Consider the following 24428-nt stretch of genomic DNA (forward strand, 5'->3'; position numbering starts at 1 on the left):
TTTTGGCAAGAAAAGCCACAATGTACTTGTCTGTCTCAGCAAAAAAGGGATCACTAAGATTGTTCTGTAAGCACAAGGCCCAGAGAGAAATCTGATCAGCCACCATCACTAAAACAGTGACTCTGCAACGCATATATAAGGACTGGTTATATTAGCTTATATTAACTTCAGTTAGGTTTAGAACATTGGTTTATCCACCCTGAACCAAAGACAGCAGCAGTAAAACCCAGTTTGAATAGGAGTGCATTATATTGCTCAAGACATTTCTAATTCTGTAAAAAGTTTTCATCATATTTCAGCATCAGATAAGAGGTTTCAAAGTACACACAGTTTACTGTATCACAGTGACGTATGTTTGGGTGTCTGATTATTATCTAAATCTGGACTGCCACTACAAGACATTATTTACAATGCTGGCCACAGGGCACGCTATGCTTACTGGGGCATCCACACCAAAATACGCTTCAACAAGAAACTTCTGAAACGCACTGACGTCAAGTTTATAAGAGGCTGGGGCCGATAACAGTAGCTGTCTCATGACATGTCAGCAGAGCTGTGATTGCATGATTAATGACTGATCTGGGCTCAGTTTTCAGTAATGTACAACTGATGTTACAATATAAAATATTAAAATATTGAAATGAAATATTTGCAATGTCCCTGTATGCCAAGTGTCATATTTTCGACTTGTTTCATGTTGTACAAACTGAGTACGGAACAATAATTAATAACAACTGTCTTTATTTAGATTGGGAAAGCCTCATAAAACAGGAAACTTTGTATATATATATTTTTTTATCTAGATGGATTGGGGAGACCAGGATGATTGTTATTTCTTCTTATATTTTGGGAATACCTATATCTCCTCCTTGGTTCCAGTATGGCTGGGGATTTATTGATGCAGAGCTTTGTGACTCGGACGCAGCGGCTACTGCTCCTTCAGACTATATTCAAAACGCGTTTTTCGGACTTTGCTGTAGGTTAACCCCCTCCTCTCTCAATTACACTCAGACTTGTCTGTTTCCAATCAAACCTGGGCTCGAATCCAGTGGGTGTGTGTGTGTGTGTGTGTGTGTGAGAGAGAGAGAGAGAGAGAGAGAGAGAGAGAGAGAGAGAGAGAGAGAGATGTAAGCTGTATAAATGATGTGAGGACGTTTAAATCACCTTATCACTATAAAATAATAAACAAAGACCACCTTCACACCATTAAATAATCCATCATTTGTTGTGATATCATATATTGACCAGTGATAAAGGAAAAATAGAAGTTAGATGTTGTACAATAAAAACAATTAGGCGTATTGCGTCAGTATTAGAGACTCTTTAGAAGTAATTAGTGTTGTATGTATGTTGTAGCATAATATTATTAAGGTGCCATACTGTGGATGACGATAAAAATTAAAGTTACTAAGGTGGCAGTAGAGGACGAGATTTTAATTTAAATTAAAGCCATCAATCACCAAAGTAGAGCGCAGTCAAACAAGTTTAGTGATAATAAATGATTATAAAGAGGGGGGGTTTAAACCAGAAAGCATGCTGAAAACGTCCCCCTCACTAACTTGAAAACACGATGGAGCTTTGTAATGATGCCTGCAGACTTTACCTGGATGAGTTGGAGAAGAATTCCACCGAATAACCGAAGTAACTCCCCCTCGGTCCGCTGAAAACGACGCGCTTCTCCGCGTCCAAGTTAAAAGCGGCGCAGAGCTGAATCAGAACCACCACTACAGGCACAGACAACGCGGTGTTGTGACAACACTTTCCCCACGACGACCGGGTAGGTGAAAGTCCAGGAACACTGCCCATCTCATCTGTTGCACGTATCTTCTCTCATTGAATAGCTGCAGCGCAAAAGGCATCATCCGTGCTGTTCCTTGCGTGGGACGCTTTGGGGTCGTGGGGTCGTGGTCATGAGTGGATGTCCTGAATAATCCCTTCTGCTCTTACAGGTCCAGTGTGGTGGTCCAGGGAAAACGGTGAAATGTAAAGAGAGAGCGAGAGGGAGGGAGAGATTAAGGGAGGGAGGGAAAGACTGCGATCTCATTTGGGGTGGAGCTTATAAATATTACCAAATGTTGTACAAGGCACAGAATCTTAAATACCACAGCTGGACTTCAAGTCTGGGCTGAAAGCCTTTATTGTTAAAGACGAGATATATACACGATCAGGCATAACATAATGACCACTGACAGGTGAGGCGAATAACATTGACCATCTTGTGACAATTCAGTGTTCTGCTGGGGAACATTTGGACCAGGCATTCATGTGGATGTTACTTAGACATCCCCTCAACCTATAGGACCCAAAGGCCAACACTAACAACATTCTGTTGCCAGACGACACCAGGACACCCTCAGAAGTCCATTCTCTGATGAGTCACAACTGTTTTGGAGGTCTACACAATATTAGGAAGGTGGTCATAATGTTATGCCTGATCTGAGTATGTATCGTGTCCTTAGTGCTTGCTCTGGGGGTTTCTGGCTCTGGGTTCTGAACTCAATTGTTGACGCAATATAAAAAAAAAACTGAAATCAACTGAATATACCATAAAAAGACGGAAGACATACAGTTTATTGGGTGTTTATTCAGAATAGATAATGTAAGAAGTCAACAGCAGCCTTTCAAAAGCAAAGTTGGATACCATGGACATGGTTTTATGCCATTTTGGTTAACCAGTTTCAAAGTTCAGGGCTTGATGGCCTACTAGGACACTAAATATAACATATATGACTCCTGAATGTTCCTCTGCGCTCACCTGAGGTTGAAGTTGAGTAGCTGAATGCAGGATTTATTTCTAGACCCTTACATTTTTCATTATGAAAAGACCAATATCAGGTGCTTTGAAAATGTTAAAGGAGTACAAAAACATATGTTTTCTTGCATCTTTGTTGTAGCTGGACCTTAACTACCATAGCAGGAGAAGTTCACCTGGATGAAACCTGGAAGTTCTACTGACTACTACAGTATGCCTACTGTAGTAGTAAAATTATGGCTACCTTTTAACTCTGCATGTTCAGACTGTTCAGTATGACTAAATTGGGAAAGCCCACAGACATTTGCCCTGATCTCTATCTCTCATCACTCACTAAAAACCAAGTGTCATGCACTGAAGACTGACTGGCAGGTGAGCATACACTATGTGATTATTTGTAGGTCTCCCCATGGTTGTGTATGTGCCTAGCCTATAGGAAAAGAGGGCCCCAGGTTTGAACAACAGTGAGTCACGATATGTTACCTGCCAAAGGCAACAGGACTTGGACAAAGAAAGTTTTCACTCAGTAGAAAAAAGCACATTTCCACATGGTGCCTGGTAGCAACTGATAATACAAAGGTTAGTTACCCTCATAAAGTAACAAGTGCCAGCTTTATACAGCATTGTTTCATCAACATGTTTAAATAGCATATGCACAAGAGATCTATGGTTAGAATTAAATAAAGATAGTGGCTGTGAGGTGAAGACATGGCTCAATCCAAGAAAATGGGGTATGCTATGTAGTATAAATTACTTAGAATGTTATTACACCGATCAGGCTTAACATTATGACCACCTGCCAAATATTTTGTGGACGTCTAAATAACATCCACACAAATGCCAGGTCCAAAAGTTTCCCAGCAGAACATTGTATTGTCACATGGTCAGCGTTGTGGCTGGTCGGTGTATATTTAAAAGGAAGTCAAGCAATATGTGACCTTTTATGACCTCTATTGGCATCAAGTATGAAATGCAAAATTACACAACTTTACATTTGGCACAAGTTCCTAGTGTAGTGTTGTTCTTTTAAGAGTGTGGTCTTCAGCTGCATATGCTGACACAAACAATGAGGTCACATTTATATAACATCAAGCTGTAAGCCAGCTTATTAGAGCAAAACAGAAGATCATAATGTGCTGTTAAACACTGCATGGTTATTAAAAAGCAACTAATTTTGCACTGACTACAGTGAGCAGGTCTGTGGTCAGGGGCACTAGTTTACTTTTATATTAACTCTTTGAAAACAAATCACATATACTTAGTGTTGATGCAAATGTTTTCATCCATTCCACATAGTAAAACGATTTGAGTATGAGTAACCATATCAAATCATATTCTGTGTTGTTGCATTAAGCAGAGACCTCACAAAAAGGGCATCTAAAAGCAGATCAATCCCAATAGACCCTTCCATGATGACAGGACCCACAAAAATGTATCAATGAAATCTGTGATGTCCCTTGGCTTTAACGCAACACAGCATTTTAGCATCTTTTTGCTTGGTGTTTTGGTTTTACAGCTACAGTGGTCCACTGTTTGCGTTCACACACAGTGCTCTCATCAACCTCATTTCCAGCTACAGACTGGCTTTATCAAAATATGAGTCTGGTAACACTTCTTTATGTGTTTTACCTGAGAAAAACACATAAAGAAAAAAAAATATATAACTCTGCACACAATTGAATGGTCCTACAACCAATCAGATTCATTCTGTTGTTAACAAATTCAGCTCCAGTGCTCTCAGATGACATGTTTGACTATGTCTCTGTTACTCTTCCATCTATCCGTGCATAACGCCAACCTAAACTATTTGATTACCCCAGCAGATATTTGCCGGGGCATAATCAGTTCCCAACAGAGCAACTCCAGACCAACATTTCACCACAAACATTTTGTGGGAGGGGAAAGTTGGGCTGCCTTCCAGGCTAGCTACAGACTGTTTAGGGAAAATATTTACCTAAGAAGACTTATTGTATACTGTCTGCATGTTTCTTTTTCTCTGGGATTGGCAACACAAAACAATGGTTTCTTTTTTAAGGTGGTAAAATCTTTAAGTTAACACTGTGTTGCCGGAAAGGTTATGCAAATATAATCATTTTAGGACAGTTTTATGATTTTCAAATTTTCAATACTGCAACGTAACTATAATTTTGCAACAGCATTTCCATTTAGCTTTTTTTTATACTTATATTTTTCACTCTTTACACCTGGAACCTTCACTTCCTGTGGAATTTTCAGCATCCTGAAATATGTCAAATTACAGCAGCCAAACAGAATAAGACAGTGCTTCAAAACTCCAGCTGTGTTTTTAAATGAAGGAATCAGATACAAATAACTTTTCCGTTCAAAATCAGGCATCACATTTTTTATTTCATTTTTACTCAGTATTTGACACGTGGGACCCACAGGCTGTGTAAAGATGGAGACAGAACAGCTCCTCAAAAGTGAAGTCAAAGCAAGTAGAGCTCCCCCTGGTGACTGGCTGCAGTATAGGTCATAAGCTCCACCCCCTCCATATTAGTGGCTAGGACTAAAACATTATAGTACACGTCAAATAATTTATTTTCAAGGATTGTTTCTCTAATTTTACGTAGTTAATATAATACTGATGCATACTCAGGTGTCCTTTTTTCTGATAAAGATTTCATTTTAGTTATCTGATGCTATAGAAACAGTATGTGACATCATGATGACAAGCTGCCATGCCAACCATTCCATGAAGCAGTCCTGCAGGACCGTGAGAAGTGGAATAAATAAATAAAAAAGTCCCATAAGTACAGTGTATAATCCAGCATTTCTTTGAAACTGGTGGATTAATCAAACAAAAACGCCAGTGAGTCTGGTGGAAGTGTTGGTGGGTTATCAACAACGCGGCTCTGCATGGCTCCACTCTCGGACTGTACTGCGCAGACTCTGGCACCAAACTTGCAGGAAGATTATCTCAGGGAAAATAGTGTCAGTTTTGCCAATTCAAGAAAATGGAGACACGTTGTCCATATTTATATACAGTCTATGGTGTAACCCCCACAGAAGCTGAAAGAGAGGAAATGATTCTGTACAATATAGGCCTTCAAATCGAAGATAGTTATCACATTAAAAACCTTGAAACAAGAAGTTGTCTTATCATCAGATGCATGGCCTCTCTAACACGGTGTGTGGCCAACGATTTCTTATTATTATTTGAAAATGGAAAAAGGTGGAAAAGTATGCATGGGTGACCTTTACAGATTTGGCTCAAGATTGTGGAAAAAGAACATTTTCTGAGCTACGAGGAGCGTGCTGATGCTGCAAAAGCTCAAAGACCTGCTGTGCTTGTTACATCGGCAGGCTAATTTGAAACGGCCTGAGAATAGAAGCACATTGGAACACCTTTTTCAGTGTTTGTGCAGTGTGGGTGCTTGTAAAGTTTAAAGGGTTTTATTTTCCATTGGTCAACTCGCCAGCCATGTGGGGAATATTATTTATGTCTTCTCACAGTCAAAATCACCCCCACACTGCAACATCATCCGCACCCAGGTCTGTCTGTATTTTGTCAGAGTAGAGGCGATAAGAGACATAACACACACCTACTTGGAGTAGGTGTGTGTTATGTCGACTTATGTTGACTCGAGCACTCTTCCTCTACACACACATTCACAAGGCCACCTACACACCCAGGAAGCCACAGACTTACTACAATTAAAACAACATAGCTGCTAATGTGGGAGTACTTGCTAAAGTCATCATTCAGGTATTTACAAAGCCTGAAATGGCTTACCTCAAGAACATCAGACTTTGTCAAGACTTGAAGTGAACTTTTTCTAAAAAATTGTGCCCAAAGAAAATACTTTTGAGGTATACTTAAATTATAATCCATTACATTTTCGTGCAACTCTCAATCTAATCTCAATCTGTCATATACTGTATCATGTGAGAGGTGCCATCTGTAACAGTTTCTGCCTGTTAGCTAATTTGTAAGGTCTTACTGCAACTCAACGCTGTCATCCACTTTTTCATCCAGTTTTCAGTAACTATAAAAGTGCAAAACCAGATGTTTTAATGTGTCCTCTCGCAGCGTGTGAGAGATCACCCGCCCGAGTGATCATCTAGAATCACCAGTGGCGTCACCCGCCCACCTAAGCCCACTCATGACATATATATAGCATGAGTGGGCTTAGGGTGAAAAGTTTCATCTAACAGTTATGGGGGGGGGGGGGGGGGGAGTCCAAATGAGGTTACTTTAGGTTACTTGTGTCATGCAAAACTAGAGATGGAACACAAGGAATGTCAGACACCAAGTGTATTTTAGTAACAGTGCCTACGTTGACTTGTTATTTCAAGCTTATTCACATACTTTTAGCCTCCAAGCTAGGCTAACAAGTTAACTGGCTGCGGTATCTACTGTACACACTAGACTGGGTCACACTGCTCTGTTAGCTACATCAGTTAGCGTTAACAGTCAAAGAAAGAAGAAACTAAATAATGATATAGTGGAACTTATTTTATTCAAAAGTTAGGATAGCAGCATTCAGTGAGTTAAGTATTATTATTAATCATTGTTCTGCTTTACATACCACTGGCTTGCTTTATTTTCTCAGAGGGATAACATATCTTCAATTTGAATTGGTCACTGCTGTCATACTTAGTTATGACTCCGATATGTAATGGGATTGAGTTAGTACAATTGACTTGATAGAGAAAATTAGTCATAATTTCAAGACAAAAATATTTTTTTAAACCAGGATGTACACATATTTTTTGTTTTGTGAAGTTAAATATTTTAACTCTGAGGTCTATGTGGACTGACCATAGACTGTAACTAAAGATGGATGGCGGAACAGCTCCTCAAAAGTGAAGCCAACGTAAGTAGAGCTCCCCCTGGTGGCTGGCTGCAATATGGGTCATAAGCTCCACCTCCTCCAAATCAGTGGACGGGACAATGGCTAAATTAAAACACTAAAATACATGTCAATCCGTTTTTTTTCAAGGACAGTTTCTCTCATTTTAGGCAGTTAATATAATGCTGATGCATGTTCAGGTGTCAATTTGTCTGATAAGGTTCGTTTTTGTTAGTTGTGTGATGCTATAGAAACAGGATGTGACGTCATGATTGCCGCTCCAACTGCTCCAGGACTGCGAGAGTAGGAAAAATTAAATACATAAATAAATAAGTGCAGTGTCTATATTTATATATAGTCTATGGCACTGAGTCACTTTTGGAGAAAGCCTCAAGTGGTCAATCAGGGAACTGCAGTTTGTGGCACTTGAGCAATAGTTTTATTTTCCAGCCCTGGAGGTAACCACTACGTGTCTCACAGAGGGTTCATCCTTATTTATATTTTGTCAATAATATGTATAAAAGTTAAATAGAATTATTTTAAAAAGTCATTTGATGTCTTCTGTTGTAAAATATTGGTTACAGCTGCTTTATAGAAAGCACATTGCACAAGAAAGGTGGTGTTGTTGGTTGACTCAATTCCTCAGCCTCTGCGGCTGATTTTGGGCGACATGACCTTTGCCTGACCTCTAATCTTACTGAGTAGGGGTTAGAGGAAAAAGAATTTCACAACGATCAGTGTAGACTGTCAAAATATAATACGTTTTCATTTTACTCATGTAGTAGCAGGAGGAAAAGCCATACTAAATTTCTGATATTTATTATTGAGATTTAGATGTTACTGAGCTTATTTCCATCTACCATCTAGTTTCCTGCAGTTTAATCCAGAATGAATTTCAGGGTGATGAATGTAAACAAGCGGTGGTTGAAACCCTATAGCTCTCCAGGGAACCTTATCTGAGTTGATCTATTATCTTGCTTGTCAACACAACGCTACTTATTAATGGACCCATGCTAATACGGCAGTTAGCCCCATGTAACCTACACGCCTCTTCCTCAGAGGAGCCACGAGGAAATATCACACTGCAAACAAGCAGAGCAGCATGAGGCCAGGAGAGATGAAACATGCCTCCGAGGCCCTCGCACGCAGATGAAGGGCTCTCATTGAGAAAAACACAAGTAACAATGCATTATATTCACATTGGAGCAGAGCCCAGAGCCTTCCACTGTGAATATCACATTTCACATTAACCTCTCAGAAACAGGGCAGTTCTATTAATAACACAATCTCAGTTACTGTTTGATTTCTATTTACTAGGTGGCTAGAGATATATTGCAGTCCGAGGTAACCTACTGTAATGGATTTCAATAGATTTCTCTGTCAGTCTTTCACTCACGGGTGACATTTCACTGCAACAGAAAGACAGGAAGAAACCTAGAGTAGAAGGTTATTGAGGAAGTCGAGGGAGGAGCACACTCAGAAAGGAAATGCAAAATAATATTTCACTATCCTGTTTGTGTCAAGGTGTCAAGGAACGATAAAAGCCCAAATAGACCGGAAACTTTGTCAACACCCCGATTCAGTTCAGAGTGTTACTAGTTCTGGTAAATACAATTTCTCAGCGGTGTGTTAAGGAAAATGTTTCAGAGGAAAACATTTTCTCAGTTTTATTGGCAATATCGACAGCTGTAAATCAGACACTGTAAATTTCATTTCTATAACCATGTGAAAAATCTACGACATCATTGCTAAATTCAACTCACACTGCTCTCTGAAGTGTCAGAGAGGAACAGAAGTCTAATCCAAGGAAGGGCAGTATTACAATAAGTCTGTGTGTCACTGTGGTGACTGCATTTAGCAGGAATGGTGTACAATAATAAGGACTGACAGCGCCATACAGCGTTATTTTCTCCTCTGAAGCTGATTATAGTTCTTTTTTTAATCTATTGCTTTATTACTGAGCTCTCACATTACCTTGACATGCATTTCAGCAAAAACACATTGCACACCAGTGAAAAAGAAGACAAACACAGTGGTTGTTTATTATCAACTGGAAATGCCAACTGGCAAAATGAATTCCCCATCCCGATCGCAACCACAACATAAACAGTTCCTCCCGTGTTAAGTACTTATTGTCTGTGCTCTCAGTTCGATTTGAAATGTACAAATTTAACTCAATGACAGATATTTACTTGGGTCCAGACAGAAAATGTCCAGAGGATGAACTGTAATTACTTTCTGCCATCTTCTGGCAATTGAAGGATATCTTCAATTACTCCTTAAATCATTTAGCTACTTCTTGCTATATGTCCAAAATTTTATTTACCAATTGTCATATTGCATCTCATGGCATTATAGAACATGGTCATTTCTGAATCTGAAAGAATGAAACATATTTCATTTTGAAATTATGTGTGCATAAAGTAGTGTTCCGTGTACATGTACTGTAAATATGGAGAGATTTTGGACACAGAGGTCAAAACCCCAGCCACTCTTACAGTAGCAGTACATGGAAAGACTATCTTGAGGCCTTCATCAGGGTCATCTGTGGAATTATTATTTTTTTAACTTCATACCTACCCCGTTTGAAATCATGCAATAAAGACATTTGCTTTACTCGGGTGTCTTGACCCAAAAGCTGTAACCTCACAAGAGTTGCTAGAACGGCTGTAGACGTCTAGATTCATATGTTACTATCACACAAATACTAAAACGTTACTTTCTGTCTAGTAGTCAAACAAGACATTTTATTATCATCCACGTAAAATGTTTTGGCAGTAGTGCATACAAAGACTCTAATATATAGTTCTGCCAACTATATACAATGTTGGCAGAAATATGGTTGGCAGAACTGCCTTACAATTACAGTGACATGCAATGACAGTTTTACACAGACAATTAATATAATTAAGGTACAGAGATGTTCTGAAAATGTGGCATTTGCCTCATGATTAGATTAAAACATGGAAAATACTGTTGAAGGAAACACTTGTTTAGAGACCCAGCAAAATGCAATCCTACCAAACCCAAACCTAAACTCATCCAACACATTCCATTAGATTGTCTGATTCCTACATGCTGTCTTCAGCTCCTTATTTTCCATTCTGTAGAGCTGCCAAACTATAGGAAAGTCAGAACCCCATTCCAAAGACTTCTCATACTCAGTAAGTGTGCCTCACTTTTTCGTGGTCTTGACATTATTTTCACATTCCACTGACTGAACCATTGCAGCGCTTTCTTGAGGCAAGCCTGTTTATCTGTGAGCTTGCCGCAACAATATCCATTATTTGCAAAAATGAACACGCATCCCCTTCTGTTCTGTTAGCTTACAAATTTATTTGATCAACCGCATAAATGGCATCAAGCAAAACCTTGCTAGATGAAAATGTAATAGAAGACCATCATCTCTTTTATTTTGAACTTTATTGGAAAGTTTAAAACAAGATGATAACATCAGCTTAAAAGATTTGTTCACAGTGTCTTAGAAAAAGAATTGAAAAATACAAAAAAAAAAAAAAAGCAAAATACTGTAGATTTCCAAACTTCTCTTCATCTCTTACAAAATGTTCTGCGGCTCATTTGCTTTTGTTCCACAAGTTGCAACATCACAGCGTGCAGAAAACCACGAGGGACCTGTGCTCATCTGTTTGTACAGCTTCTGCACCCAAAACATATGGGTTCACTCCCTGTGTGTGTGTGTGTGTGTGTGTGTGTGTGTGTGTGTGTGTGTGTGTGTGTGTGTGTGTGTGTGAGTGTATGTGTGGGGGTGTGTGTGTGTGTGTGTGTGAGAGAGAGAGAGTGTGAGTCACCATAACTGCTTGATAGAAAAGGGAAAAAAACACGCATCACAGACTCACTCCGCCTGAGCGGGCTGAATGAGTTTTTCTGAGAAGATCCCAGAGTGATTTTCTAGATCGTGGTGCTGGTTCCAGCTCTCCTCCCTGATCCCCCTCACCAGGCCTTCCTGTTGAGACACAAACAGTAAACACATGCCAGATCTTAGTGATACTAATCCACCCTCTGATCAGTTATGGTGTCACTTTTAGAATATACTTTTGGTGGGATTTCTTGCTTTATAAGGGACTGACAAAAAAAATCTGGGTCAATCTGGTGTCTTATCCTTCCACTGGGAATCATTCATCTTTCCAAACACTTCCTCCTAACTTATTACAACTTATAATAACCCCCGTCAAATATCAAACAGAGCAGCAATTGATACAGTTCAATTTAAGCTTCAAGTCCAATAAACATGGAATAAAAAAACACTGCAGATACTATAGTATGCTAATGCTAGACATAAACCGCCCATCAAGGAGCTTACACTGCCGTAAAGAGTCGCAATAATAAATGTAACCTTCCAGTTTAGTAGTAGTAAGTTCTATAGTTTCTATATTCTATATTTTATTTTATTTTATGCGTAACAACACCAAAGCAAATTCCTTGTATGTACAAACATACTGATTCTGATTCTTTCTGTTCAAGAAACCTGCAGCTGTTGAGAGATAGTCAAGACGCCTGTTCTAAACGACTACTCCCAGAACAAAGGGGCATCCTACATATATGCAGATTTGGATTTATAAATTGCTAAGGTTCTTGTAACACAGGAGGTGATACATGGTGCCACTCAGAATGGTGTATTTGATGAAAACTGGCACTGATGAGGGATATATGCCAAGCTCGAGCACAAACTATTGTGCCCAGTGTTACAGGATTATTGTGATCTATTGGGGAGCTGACTTCATCATTTATTTTCTGTTTAAAAGTTTGTGATTGCTGGTATTTTTCCAAGATGTTGATCCTAATGTGTAATGTCAGTTACCTACAGGATTTGACTGACTGTGAGTAGGTCTTAGTGACCCAGGAGTTACCTCTAATTTCGGTCTGAGGAGCTACTTTTAGTGCTTCAATGATTTATAAAACAATGTCACCCCTTATTTCATAGATGTTTCTCCTTACTCAGCCAGCTAGGAGCTCTTTTTAGGCCAAGAATGTTTTGTCAATACAGCCCCAGATGTTCAGTAAATACATTTTAATTTAGAAGGATTTGCTGTCAGAGGGCATTTTATCTGCTGTTGAAATCTCTCACTGTGACACATTTTTACACAAACAAGAAGCAAAAAAATCCTCAGAAAGAGAAAAGTAAGCATGGCATTAAAAATGTTAATCATCAGCAGGTTGCACATACGGGCTAAACCAAAAACAACAAATCCTCATAGTGTACTGGGCTAAATGACATATCCATGTCCAGAGTTTACAGGAAGTGTGTAATCTCCAGAGTGAGGCAGGAAGTGAGCTATACTTTACAAGTACACACACACACACACACACACACACAAACCTCAAGAGTGTCGGCAAGCACCAGGATTACGTCTCCCTGCTCAAAGTGGAGCTGGCCGTCTTCAGAAGCTGCATGGCTCTCTGCTGCCACTCCCTGGTGTAAAACACAGGCCACATTAATGCCGCCTCTTTCACCAAGCATTACCACAGATATCTGGTAATTTGACAGTGCCACTTCATTAGAATCATTCATCATTTTCCAGATATTGGTAGCATCAGTTGTTGGATATATTGAAGGTAAGTGCATTTTGTCTGTGGTGCTCACAGATTGGAAAAATGACACAAACACGTTTTGAAGAAAGACCCCTCACAACTTAGAAAAATTAAACAAGGCTATCTGCAAGGCTGGACGCCACTAGAGCTAAATTAGATTTTTTGTTTATTTTTATATATATATATATAAAATTTAGCTAAACACGCCTTTTAAATTTGTAACTTTGTAGAGAGTCTGATTGTCCTGGGTAAAAATTTCTAACGGATACCTCTGTGTGCAGAAGCGAGGAAACATTGTTTGTTGTGCAGTTAGAGTAGCCCTGTGAGAGGCAGTCTCAATTTTCTCTGACATATCTTCACTTTCTATATTAAAGTGAAATGGAAAGTTGATACATGCTTTACGGCTAAGTCTATTTTAAAAATATGATCTCTAACAAAGTCAAACTGGACTTGAAAGAAGAAGTAACACATGTAAAGTTAATCGTGTAAACACAAAAACACCCTCTTGCTCAGTTCAGTCCATACAGGGGTTTTAAGCTACAGCCTAGTTTTTCCAGTAGCTTGAAGCGAGCTGGTGACAGATCTGCAGTTTCTTTAACCATGTAAAAGATGCCCTTACTGTGTTACCATTCTTCAAACTACCACTTTGTTTTGTGGTTGTCTTTTTATAATTTCTGTATTTCTCATTTTTAGATTTCACTTTGTCTGTAAATTAAACCAATTCTGTTCCTTAGGAGCTGTAAACCTTTCTGATGCTGTAGCCAGGTTAGCTCCATACTTTCAGCCTTTGTGCTAAGCTAATATTCTGATAATGATCATAACATCTCACCCTGGCCAAAAATTCTAAATAAAGAAATTTAGGTGTGAATACACACCGACATATCATGACCTCTGTTTAAAGTTTAGCGTTTATTTATGTTACGGACCACATGTGAAATATATATATCTATATATATATGTTTCCTTTAGTTGTTTTTGGTCTCTACCAACTCCTGTAGGAAACAATAGTATTCATTAGAGCTATGACAGCAAAATAAAACAGTTAACTTGTGGACATTCATTCATTATTTAAAGCTGCCAATTCAGCTGCATTCAGCTCTGCAGGGAGAGTCTCCTTTCATATTGGTATTTATACACTAGATATTAACTGCTGCCACATTGTTGTGTACCTTGTAAAGGAAGCCTGGTGGATTGTGAGAACTGGGGTCATCTCCTGACTCAGTTGTGTCCTGGGTTCCTTCCTCCATCTCGTCCTGCTCCTTAGCAGGTAACAGAGGGGATCCATCTGTGGAGTGGAAGGACTGACGAGGGGCTGGAACTGGTCCGGGGTTGGTCTTCACCTCCTCTGGTGGTGGATCGCTCGCAGTGTCCTGATCGGGACTTTGCAGGGCGTCACTATCTGCGGAATCTGATGGATTGGTCACATCCTGATTTGCAGCCTCTGACTTTGGTACTCCCACCCCAGAGTCATCCGACTGGGTCGCGGCATGCTCTGCCTCCGTCTCAGCCGCCGCCGCCGCCGCCGCCGCCGCCGCCGCCTCTGCGTGCTCTGGACTTCGACTGCCTGTGCTTCTGTCGCTGTTCTCATTGTCACACACCGACTGCCTCTGGGGTGTGTTGGTGCCGCTGGAGCTGAGATCGGAGTCTGACGAGCTGACATCTTTGGATGCCACGCTGCTCTTGTCTGTTGGGTTGCTCTCTTCGGAGATGCTTTGACTTCGCTGGACAGGGGAAGAGGGCGCAGCGTCTTTGCCGTTTTGGGTGGAGGAATGCATGGAGACATGGTCAGCTGGGAAAGCTGTATTGCAGGGGATGGGATTGGAGATAACCAGGGACTTTCTCTTCTTTGACTTGCTTGCTGTGCTATTTGAAGAGTAACAAAAGAAATTAATTTTGACTTGACTTTTCCTTGACCATAAAAGCATTCATGTTTCCTTTCCTTGTCCATGCTTACCGTGGTGCCCAAGATGATACACAGTACAATATGTACTATTTGAACAGGCTGAATGACTGATAAGATTGAACACAATGCGTAACTGAAGAAAACTACAATCCACATATTTTATTCAGACTCTTTCCGAATACCTTTGTGGAATAAGTAAGAATTATTCACAGTTTTGTTTTAATCCTGGGCTAACCAAAGTTTGAAGAGCTTTTAATTTCAACACTTTTCAGGAGGAATGCAGTTTTGTTTCAGTGAGATATTAAAGTACCAATACTTTTGGCCACGTCTTTATGAGGAGTGTCACCTACTTACAAGACAAGCCATTTCTTGTTGGGAACATTGTAACCACATATGAGGCAACACCTGCAGCATATCACCTTACCTGTTGAGACCCTTGATGATGAAAGCTTTGCCTGAGTGCTGAGTCTCTAATTTCTTCATCACATTGTACAGCTCACGGTTCAGCTGTAATACAAAGTGCAACATAAGCACACGAACTAGCCACCTATCAGAACAGCAAAAAATGTAAATTTAAGAGTTTCTGTCATATTTCTTACAAAAAATGAGTCATGTTACCAGTATCAAATTAAGGAATTTAAAAAATGTCCGTGTCTTATCTTACCACGCTCATTTCCTTATAGAAGACATCTCTCAGGTTTGATATGTTTTGGAAGACCGTCACATAGCAACCTATCCGACTGCAGAGACAAAGAAGGGAGTTTAGTTTTCAGCTCATACACATGACAAGCAAACAGATTTCTAGTCATCGCGTCACTGTTTATCTAATGCAGTCTTAAAAGGCCCAAAAATAATTCAGTTCAATAAGAATTTTGCTGAATTTTTCTGCATAAATTAAATCTGAAAGTTCTTAATATGGTATAGTACATTTGTATGAGTACAATCCCAGATTTTGTACACTAAACATTTAATTAACATATTGCAAGTTCCAAGTAGTTTAAGTGAGTTTTCCAGTCTTGAATAACAACAGCTATTGCTGATCTTCCACTCATTTAGGACCGATCACTGCTGCTCTCTCGGTCAACCGCACCTCTGATGGAGAACAGGCAACTCCTCCCGCAGCTCTTTATTTATTTCTTCAAAGACATTTTGGGCTTTGTTGAACTCCTCTTCTGCCTGTTAAAGAGGATTTGAAAGAACATTTAAAAACACCTTAGAGTTGAAACCACACCTACAAACTGTCACTGTGTTGTAACTTTAACAGTGATGCTACCTTGGCTATTTTGGCCTCATCCTTTTTCTTGGCACTCTGCAGGGCCTCCAGGTGATGACGTGCTGAATCGTAGTCCACCAGCTTGCGGCCACGTTTAGCCACCCTTTCCTAAAAAAAAACACAACAGACATTTTCTTTCAAGTAAACATGACGCTTGCCAAAAAGAGGAAAAAAAAAAGTCAGACAAGTAGCATGCGAGAAGCCAAAACAGTCACTGCAGCATTTGCATGCAGTTATGCAGGAAGTGATTCAAGTTCGAAAGCGTTAGGTTACCTTGACCTCTGGGAACTGGCTGGTATAGTTCTCCATGGTGCGGACAATCTGGTCATTTAGTTTCTCTTCAAAGTCGTTCCAAAGCAAGTCTTCACTCTGAAAGACACAGGTTGCGTTCCACCGGTGTAAGTGGAAAAGCTCTTTGTACATCCTAGACCAAATAAACTAAACCTAATTCTTATTTCAGCAGAGGGCTGTTTCAGAAGGAGGAACTTGAATGCTGTTTCACTATATGAAAAGCTCTCACAGTGTGTGCTCAATGTATTAGTAGACTCGCTATATAGGGTCATGGCCACCCACGACCCTGTCACCGGTTCACCGCTGTTCCTTCCTTGAACCACTTTTGATAGATCCCAACAACTATAGACCTTGGACACCCCACAAGAGCTGCAGTTTTGGAGATGGGCCCCTGACAAACTCGCTCAAATCCTTACACTTGCAACTTTGGGGACAAAATGCCCATTATATCCCTCCCACTAACAGGTGCTGTGATGAAGAGATAATCACTGTTATTCATTTCACTTGTCAGTGGTCATTATGTTATGCCTGATGGTTGTCTGGAATATATGTCAGAATTTTTGGTAGGTCACAGAACAACATCTCAGTGGGGTATGTCTCCATACAGAAATAAGCTTATGCAGATTCTCAGTCATCTCAAGCTAAAACATACGAAACTAAAAAACGCTTTTGCAACTGTTGAGTTTTCTTGAACCTGAAACCTTTTTTTTTTTTTTTTTTGTTTTACAGTTGTTTACATTTGAGCAACATTTAGGAACATAGTGATAAAAAAAAATACTATAATGACAGCAACGTTTAACAGTGAAGGGGGTCATTTGTTGTAACAAACCTATATAGAATTATTTCCTGACACTACAGCTCCCCTCCAGCCTAGAAGCCACACCAGCTTCCCTGCCTACACATTTTTGTGTTAGGGAGTTGGTTTGGAGTCACTCTGTTGAGAACTGATTATGAACTGGATTCATTAACTGCTGGGCCACTCAAACCATATGCTCAGGTTTTGTAGACCAGTAAACCTGATTGACGGCAGGACTATCTCATTGCGTGCAGAATTAATTTTTTTCCTTCTGTATCGGTTCAAATCTAGATGGAGTGTTTGCAGACTCTTCTTCAGACAAGACTTGAGCCTCGCTATGTTAGGACAGCTGCTTGCACATAGTTTCAGTTTCACCGGCAGCATCTTTAAAGTTAACACTCCCAACAACAGCATTGTTTCCAGCAACAGCTGACAACTACTTCCAGTCTAAAAGCTGTGATAAACACATTATTTATACCTGCCCAAAACTAAACAGACATCAAAGAAATATTCTCATTATCCTCAAGAGTGGGTGGAAACCACCAAGAGAGAGTAAGTATAGGATTGTGAAACTTATCTCTTTGCCATATAAACATAAGCAGTACGTGATCATATGTCAACCAGCTTGTTGTTATAGTATGCCTGTTTACCAGTCTAGTCTTAAAGTGCAGTATATGTTTCCATGGTAACGTAGATTAACCTTTTTGTCTTAAATTTCCTCAAAATAAGCCTGACCAACTAAAATGAACCTAATTTAAAACCAATGTGAGACACACAGATTAGGACAGAAGCAAATATTCACAGAAACCTCAAATCATAATCATACTTCGGTAATGACAGCGAGGTCCTCCACTCCGTTCCAATCTGATTCGTAGACGTCTCGCAGCGTCTGGGACAGCCGTTTGGACGTCTCATGCACAGCTGGAGAAAACAAGAAAATCTTAAAATGTAAACTCCATTAGGATCAACTTCAGCTGCATACACAGCACTGTAGTGGTATTGTTTTTATGGTTTGCGGTGCTGCTGCTACACCCACGCCGAGAAGCTCGAAACAACAATGATTTCCTGACCGGAGCTCGCAATTCAGGAACAATGCAAGACTAGGAACACAACAGTTTCTTCATGAATCACACATGTACAATGCTGCGTCAGCTGTTTTATCAACGGATTTCATTTGTTGTTGTGCAACTTGGCAACGTGGACAGAATTGCATAAATCGACCAAGAATAGAAGAAATTCACTTCTCTAATCTTGAGCAGCCCTCCTGAGCAAAGAGTGGTGTTCTCTTAACGCAGTCTTGTGGAAGTGTTTTTAAAACCTACCTTTCACTGCTGTATGGTAGGCTTTGACGTCTTTAAACAACCTGCTTCCGTCGATCTGTGTGCAGAAGCAAAGCAGAGAACGCGGTAAAGTGAAATTCAGTGCCACCCAGCAACAGTATCTACACGGGCCATCTGACCCACTCATGCTGCATCATTTCCTTTCCAGCCTATAATGATAAAAATCGGTGTAGATATTTTGGACTGCAGGATGCTTTTGTTTGTAGTGTAACCTTTTCTGCATCAGCCTGCACATAATCACAATACCTGACTGTGTGACCGCAGCACTGAGTTTAAATTAAATAACATTCACAACATTTGATGTGGTTGTAGTGAAGTGAAAGCAGCATGTCTTGTCAGCATGTAGACGTCCTTCGTGTTGCTCTGAATGAGCTCTGAGCAACTTAAAAGTGAATATGGAATATTTCCCTAACAGAGGCAGTGGTGGCCACAAATGACTGTTGCAGTTGAATGCTAAAGCACAGTGGAACCACAGTGCAAGGACACGACAGGCACACAGTCAATGTAGTGAGTCAGTAATTCATATCATGAGAAATAGTTATCCAAGTACGGTGGTGTGAAGCAATACCCATGACTGTATTGTCTTGGGTAAAGGTGCAATTTATTTAGCTTTTCAAAGTTAAACAGTCTGCAAACAGCCTGTTAAACTCCTTCCCAGAGCAAAATTGTTATCAGTTTATACGTAATTCACAAATGTAAATGTGAGCACATCCTATCTTATTTCAGTGAAGGGTAATGTTGTTACAGAGATCTCTAGGGGAGACATAACAAGCAGTACTAATGAAGAATAGATAAGAAAATGGCAGAGCTGCCTCCTGTTTTCAAGGCCAAGTTGATTGTCTGAACTTGCGGGTTGGCGTCTCAACGCAACAACAGAAACAAAGCAGCGTTCAGCTGAGAACACTGGTAAAAATGTAAAAGGTATAGTTAGTAAGAAGGAAAGCTGGTCTCATTACAAACATTTTTGTAAAGCAATATAGAGACACCTCCTTGCATTGAAATGGTTATGAGTTGGAGCACCTGTTGTTTGTTGAGGTTCTGGAAACAGAGCTCGAACTGTTCATCCTTAGTCTCCATGGTTTTACCCAGTCTCTGGAGGACCTGAAAGAGGAGAACAGGTTAGAGTGAGAAAGCTTCAAAAACAGATACCTATGGGTTTTGTGCATCAATACACTGTGTGCACAATTATTAGGCAAGTGAGTATTTTGACCATATCATCATTTTTATCCATACTTTCCAACTTCAAGCTGAATAAACTTGAATGTCTATTGGATTTAAGTATACCAGGTGATGTGCATTTGTGTAATGATTTCAACAGACTCTGAAAAGTCAAAAACTATAAAACATTTCAGAGGGATTCAGCCCTCTTGAAATTGACAAAATATTAGGAGGTGGCCAGAGAATCATCAAACATTTTGTGGCAAATAGCCAAAAGGGTCGCAAGAAACATGTTAAGAAGAATCAAATGTGAAGCTACCAGGAAACCAGAAATCCACCCCAAAACAGACGCCAGCAAGGTGGAGCTGGGGTACTGGTATGGGCTGGAGTTATTAAAGATGAGCTTGTCGGACCTATTCGGGTTGAAGATGGACTCAAACTCAACTCCCAAACTTACTGCCAGTTTCTAGAAGACACTTTCTTCACACAGTGGTACAGGAAAAAGTCTGCATCTTTCATAAGACCATGGTTTTGATGCAGGACAGTGCTCCATCTCATGCACCAAAGTCCTCCCCTGCGTGGCTAACCAGTAAAGGCCTTAAAGATAAAAGAACAATGGCATGGGCCCCTTCTTCACCTGACCTAAACCCTATTGAGAACTTGTGGACCCTTCTTAAACGTGAGATGTACAGAGAAGGAAAACAGTACACCTCTCTGAACAGTGTCTGGGAGGCTGTGGTTGCTGCTGCACAAAAAGTTAATGGTCAACTGATCAAGAAACAGACAGAGTCCATGGATGGAAGACCTTTGAGTGTTATTGAAAAGAAGGGTGGCTATATTGGTCACCGATTTATTTTTTTAAATGTCTGAAATTTCTTTTAATGGTAAAGTTTGAGTTGTATATTATTCTGACTTTAAAAGATGAAAATAAAGAAGTGAGATGGGAATATTTTTGTTTTTCTTTGAGTTGCGTAGTAATCCTGCACACACAGATATTCTCGTGCAAAAGCCAAAACCTCACTTTCACTTACTTAAATACTCAGGTTTGAGGTTTACTAACAGGTTGGATTGACCAAGATCACTGTTGTTGATAATATAAAACAATAAAATAATAAAACCAATCCTCAAAACTGCAACTTGCCTCATTGTGCACACAGTATAAAGGGGAACTCCAAAAAGTTTGGACGTTAAATCTGCTTACAAGTGCTGGGAAGTGATACTGCACATGTGGAAAAAAATCCTCAAATTGTGTTACGAGTCAAATGAAAACCACAGATCTGAAAATAAAATATGTCTGCAGGTGTGGAGTAAAGGCTCAAGCTGACAAAAGAATTAGCAGTGACAAACACTGATTACTTTCTATACCAGTAAGGTAGCAGCAGAAGAGGAAACAGTAAACCATGTGCAGGACACACAGCTAAAACTGTTTTGTGGAGACGGTCACCAAACAGCCTGATACTAGCCAACAGTTATCTGTTGGCGTAATGTGTCAGGAGAAAGAAGTGATCCTACTAGACCTCTGCAGCCGGCTCCTCATTTTAGCTCGAGGCTAATAGCTTGAGGCTAGGTTAGCTGTTACTAGCATGACGCATCTCCCATAGAACCTTTGGCAGTCAGTTTGCATTATGGGTAACATAGGTGCCTAATTTGGACAAGAGATAAGAATGGTTGCATGGTTGAACTGCATTATTTATGACAGTATTATATATATGTACATGATGTGTATCGACAGTGTTGTAAAAGTGTGACGTTAAATAAACACATTATTGAATACACAGGAGGCACTCCTTTAAATGTCAGCCAGTGAATAAAAAGAAACTATAGAACACAAATTAAAAGCCATTAAAAGCACACTCAAAATAAATAAAGGATTTGACTGGGCGCAAAATTAGTACACACCCCTGCAGTGCAGCATGAGTCATCTCAGAACAAAACTCTAAAGTACCACTGAGGATAGGTACTAAACGACTTTGTGGAGATGACATGTGGTGCAACATGTTTAAAAACACTTCACAACAAAAATCTGCCTCAAATCTACAGTTGTGCTATAATAATTACTGACACTGGATTATCTAAGACTGACATAGATGTAAATATAAAGCTAATATAAACCTTATATGAAGCAAGTTGGTTGAGCACTATTCATAATGATCATCAAACTCCATCATGCTTTATCATACTCCTGTGGCTTACCAAAACTAGACACACATGGTTAGTAATTATGGTGTCCTTCACAGTCCAATGCCTGCAGCTGTTTGAAAAGTCTGAATGGCACACCATATGACCTTTAACTTGAAATCTGAACAAAGGCCCCTATCATCACTTCCACCTTTTTCACAATTAAGAAAAAAAAAGTCCCAGATTCTCCAAAATCGCAATCTCCTAAGTCTCTGTGCTTCGGCGTACTTGCAAAAATGTCTGTAGCTGCTGTTTTTAGGTGGAGCAGTGAAATCAAACAAGTCAACCACAAACTGAGTGAGAAAGGCGCAGCAAGTGAGAGGAAGTGTAAAGTCAGGAAGTGGCGGCTTTTGTCTGTCCGCATACAGCTGTACTAAACTGAACAACAACGTAGTGCTCAGACAGGGAGAGTCCAAGATACTGGTTTATTAATGCAGTGGCTTAAACAAGGGATGGACAAGGCTAAGAGCAAGGGATTTAGAGTCTCATACACTGAACAGAGAGTGTTTTGCCTATTGTGGTCAGCATCAAAGTTTCCGTTAATCATGAGCTCCTGTTAATAGGCTTGGCATGATTTTATGTTCTTATACCTTGGTGCATACCTAGATATTGGTACATACTTTGGGGATGGGAGGACAGCTTGAGATGACATGATTCATAAGCAGAACAGACATCTTTACACATTCTCTTATTTGTAAAAGTGACTTAAAAGTTTCTTGTGAACAACTCTAGAAGCTACACTTCCCTTCAGATATTTTTCCAAAGAAAGAAAGCTTAGTTATTCTAAGCAAAACACTGTGATTTAAACCCTGGATTCAACTTGTTGACACACTAATCTCAAATAAATCTGCCTCGTGTGTTACCACTCGTGGCAACGCAATGAGCCCAAATTAAGAAGTGAAACGTGACCTGGAGTCATTTTTTACAAATTTGAATTTCCTCGGCTCACCTTCTCCTGAGCTCGATTCAGAGACTTCTGGACCCGTTTCGCGAGGAATCCGGCTCCAGCCTGGATGTTCGGGCCCATCTTATTCTCTGCCATCTTCGACCGTGTCTTTCTGATGATTCTCCTCCCTGCGCGCAGTCCACCTCTCGTCTGCTTCCTGCGCGCGGCGCGGCTCAACTGACTTCAACTCAAGGCGGCGGAGGTGGAGTAAACAGCACCCATGTCAAGACACAGAAACACGCACACACGCACACACACACACACATGCAGACAGGCGGAACTCAGGATCGTCCCTGCAGGAGCGCAACCCTTGACTCCGTCATCATCATCATCAGCCGGAGAGAGTTTGCTCGTCTTGTTCAAACTTGTCAAAGGAGTTACTTTGAACTGGTTCTGCGTGTCCTAATCTGCTGGGGAAAAAAAAAAAATTGTTTGCACTGCTGAGAAACCTCACGCCGCTCCCACCTGCTGTCCCGTAAAGCCATCCCACAGCTCACCTGAAAATTATGTGCGTAAATTACGATCCTCCGGTGATGCAGAGCTGATTCAGCAACGTGACGTGGGCACGGGAAGCGAGGGGATAGCGGCAGTGGACGATGCTGCCTTCAAGTGCTCCTCAAAAGCATCGGATTTTTTGAAACTAGATTGAAGATTCAAGACGGTACAATGAAATTTTACATTGAAAGTCTCCCTTACTAAAAAAAAAGCAATAAATAAAAAGCTGCAGCTGCTCCCAGTAGCCCACATAAATATAACTACATATCTACTTTTTAGTGTTTTACAAGTGAGCCAGTGTTGGATGAACTGTTCAGGAGTCTGATGGCCTGAGGGTACATTATCACTGACACAAACCAAAGGATTACACAATGCTGTGTGTGTTTGTTAATCATATATTATTAGTTCTAGTCGATTTATTATATCTACGTGGCAGAACAACGGACACGCTTATCCACATCCGATATTAACGTCCGCATTGTGTCTGATTGGCCTGTTTCTTTATCACATTTCATATCAGCTCATTTGTAATCCCAGCCACCTGGTTTGCCAAGGTGCTGTCATTACCACATCTACATAGTTATATGACTAATATGTTCCAGTATTGACCTGTATAGTCCAGGGTGTGGAAAGTTACTTTTGTAGAAGCATTAGAGAATTTCTTTTTATGGGAATCCCTCTGGGAACCTTCCCTAACCCCTTGATAGCTCCCAAATCTGCTGATACAATGAATTTATTATAAATACTATAATACCTAATATTTGTGGAATAATGGCAAACGATTCTGTTAAAATAAGCTACAGAAGGCAAGAAAAAACACAGTGTATGCCTGTATAGACTAGATCTGCTGCTGTCAGAAGAATTGCCTACATCTCAAATGTTTCAGTTAATCTGAAAGTTTAAAATATCGTAGATGGAGATTTCAACATTGC

The 24428-nt window shown here is 40.1% G+C and overlaps 2 protein-coding genes across 2 annotated transcripts in view; both read right to left on the minus strand.

Moving 5' to 3' along the window:
- LOC311487309 (integrin alpha-5-like) overlaps positions 1 to 1961 on the minus strand; it is a 42785-nt gene extending 40824 nt beyond the window's left edge. The window contains exon 1 of the mRNA XM_084543530.1: positions 1604 to 1961. Within this exon, the coding sequence (XP_084399656.1) occupies positions 1604 to 1806 (203 nt within the window). The 5' untranslated portion in view covers positions 1807 to 1961. The remainder of the gene's footprint in view (positions 1 to 1603) is intronic.
- Positions 1962 to 10972: 9011 nt separating this feature from the next.
- bin2b (bridging integrator 2b) lies at positions 10973 to 23559 on the minus strand. The gene is made up of 12 exons (XM_084542617.1): positions 23005 to 23559; positions 19740 to 19820; positions 18702 to 18756; positions 18206 to 18300; positions 16566 to 16661; positions 16293 to 16400; positions 16110 to 16195; positions 15684 to 15759; positions 15444 to 15526; positions 14286 to 14979; positions 12905 to 12997; positions 10973 to 11530 (listed from the first exon to the last, which is right to left on the minus strand). Exons 1-12 carry the CDS (start codon positions 23095 to 23097, stop codon positions 11420 to 11422), a joined length of 1671 nt encoding a protein of 556 aa, XP_084398743.1. The 5' UTR covers positions 23098 to 23559; the 3' UTR covers positions 10973 to 11419.
- Positions 23560 to 24428: the final 869 nt, after the last annotated feature.

The sequence above is a fragment of the Chelon labrosus genome (assembly GCF_963514085.1).
Source record: "Chelon labrosus genome assembly, chromosome: 4".
NCBI classification, from domain to species: Eukaryota; Metazoa; Chordata; class Actinopteri; order Mugiliformes; family Mugilidae; genus Chelon; species Chelon labrosus.

Coding starts and splice junctions, on each gene's coding strand:
- bin2b (XM_084542617.1), bottom strand. CDS start 23,097: ATGGCAGAGAATAAGATGGGCCCGAACATCCAGGCTGGAGCCGGATTC. Junction 15,527..15,683: donor TCTATAAGGAAATGAGCGTG/GTAAGATAAGAC, acceptor TTTGTATTACAG/CTGAACCGTGAGCTGTACAA. Junction 12,998..14,285: donor CACCAGGCTTCCTTTACAAG/GTACACAACAAT, acceptor GTTTTACACCAG/GGAGTGGCAGCAGAGAGCCA.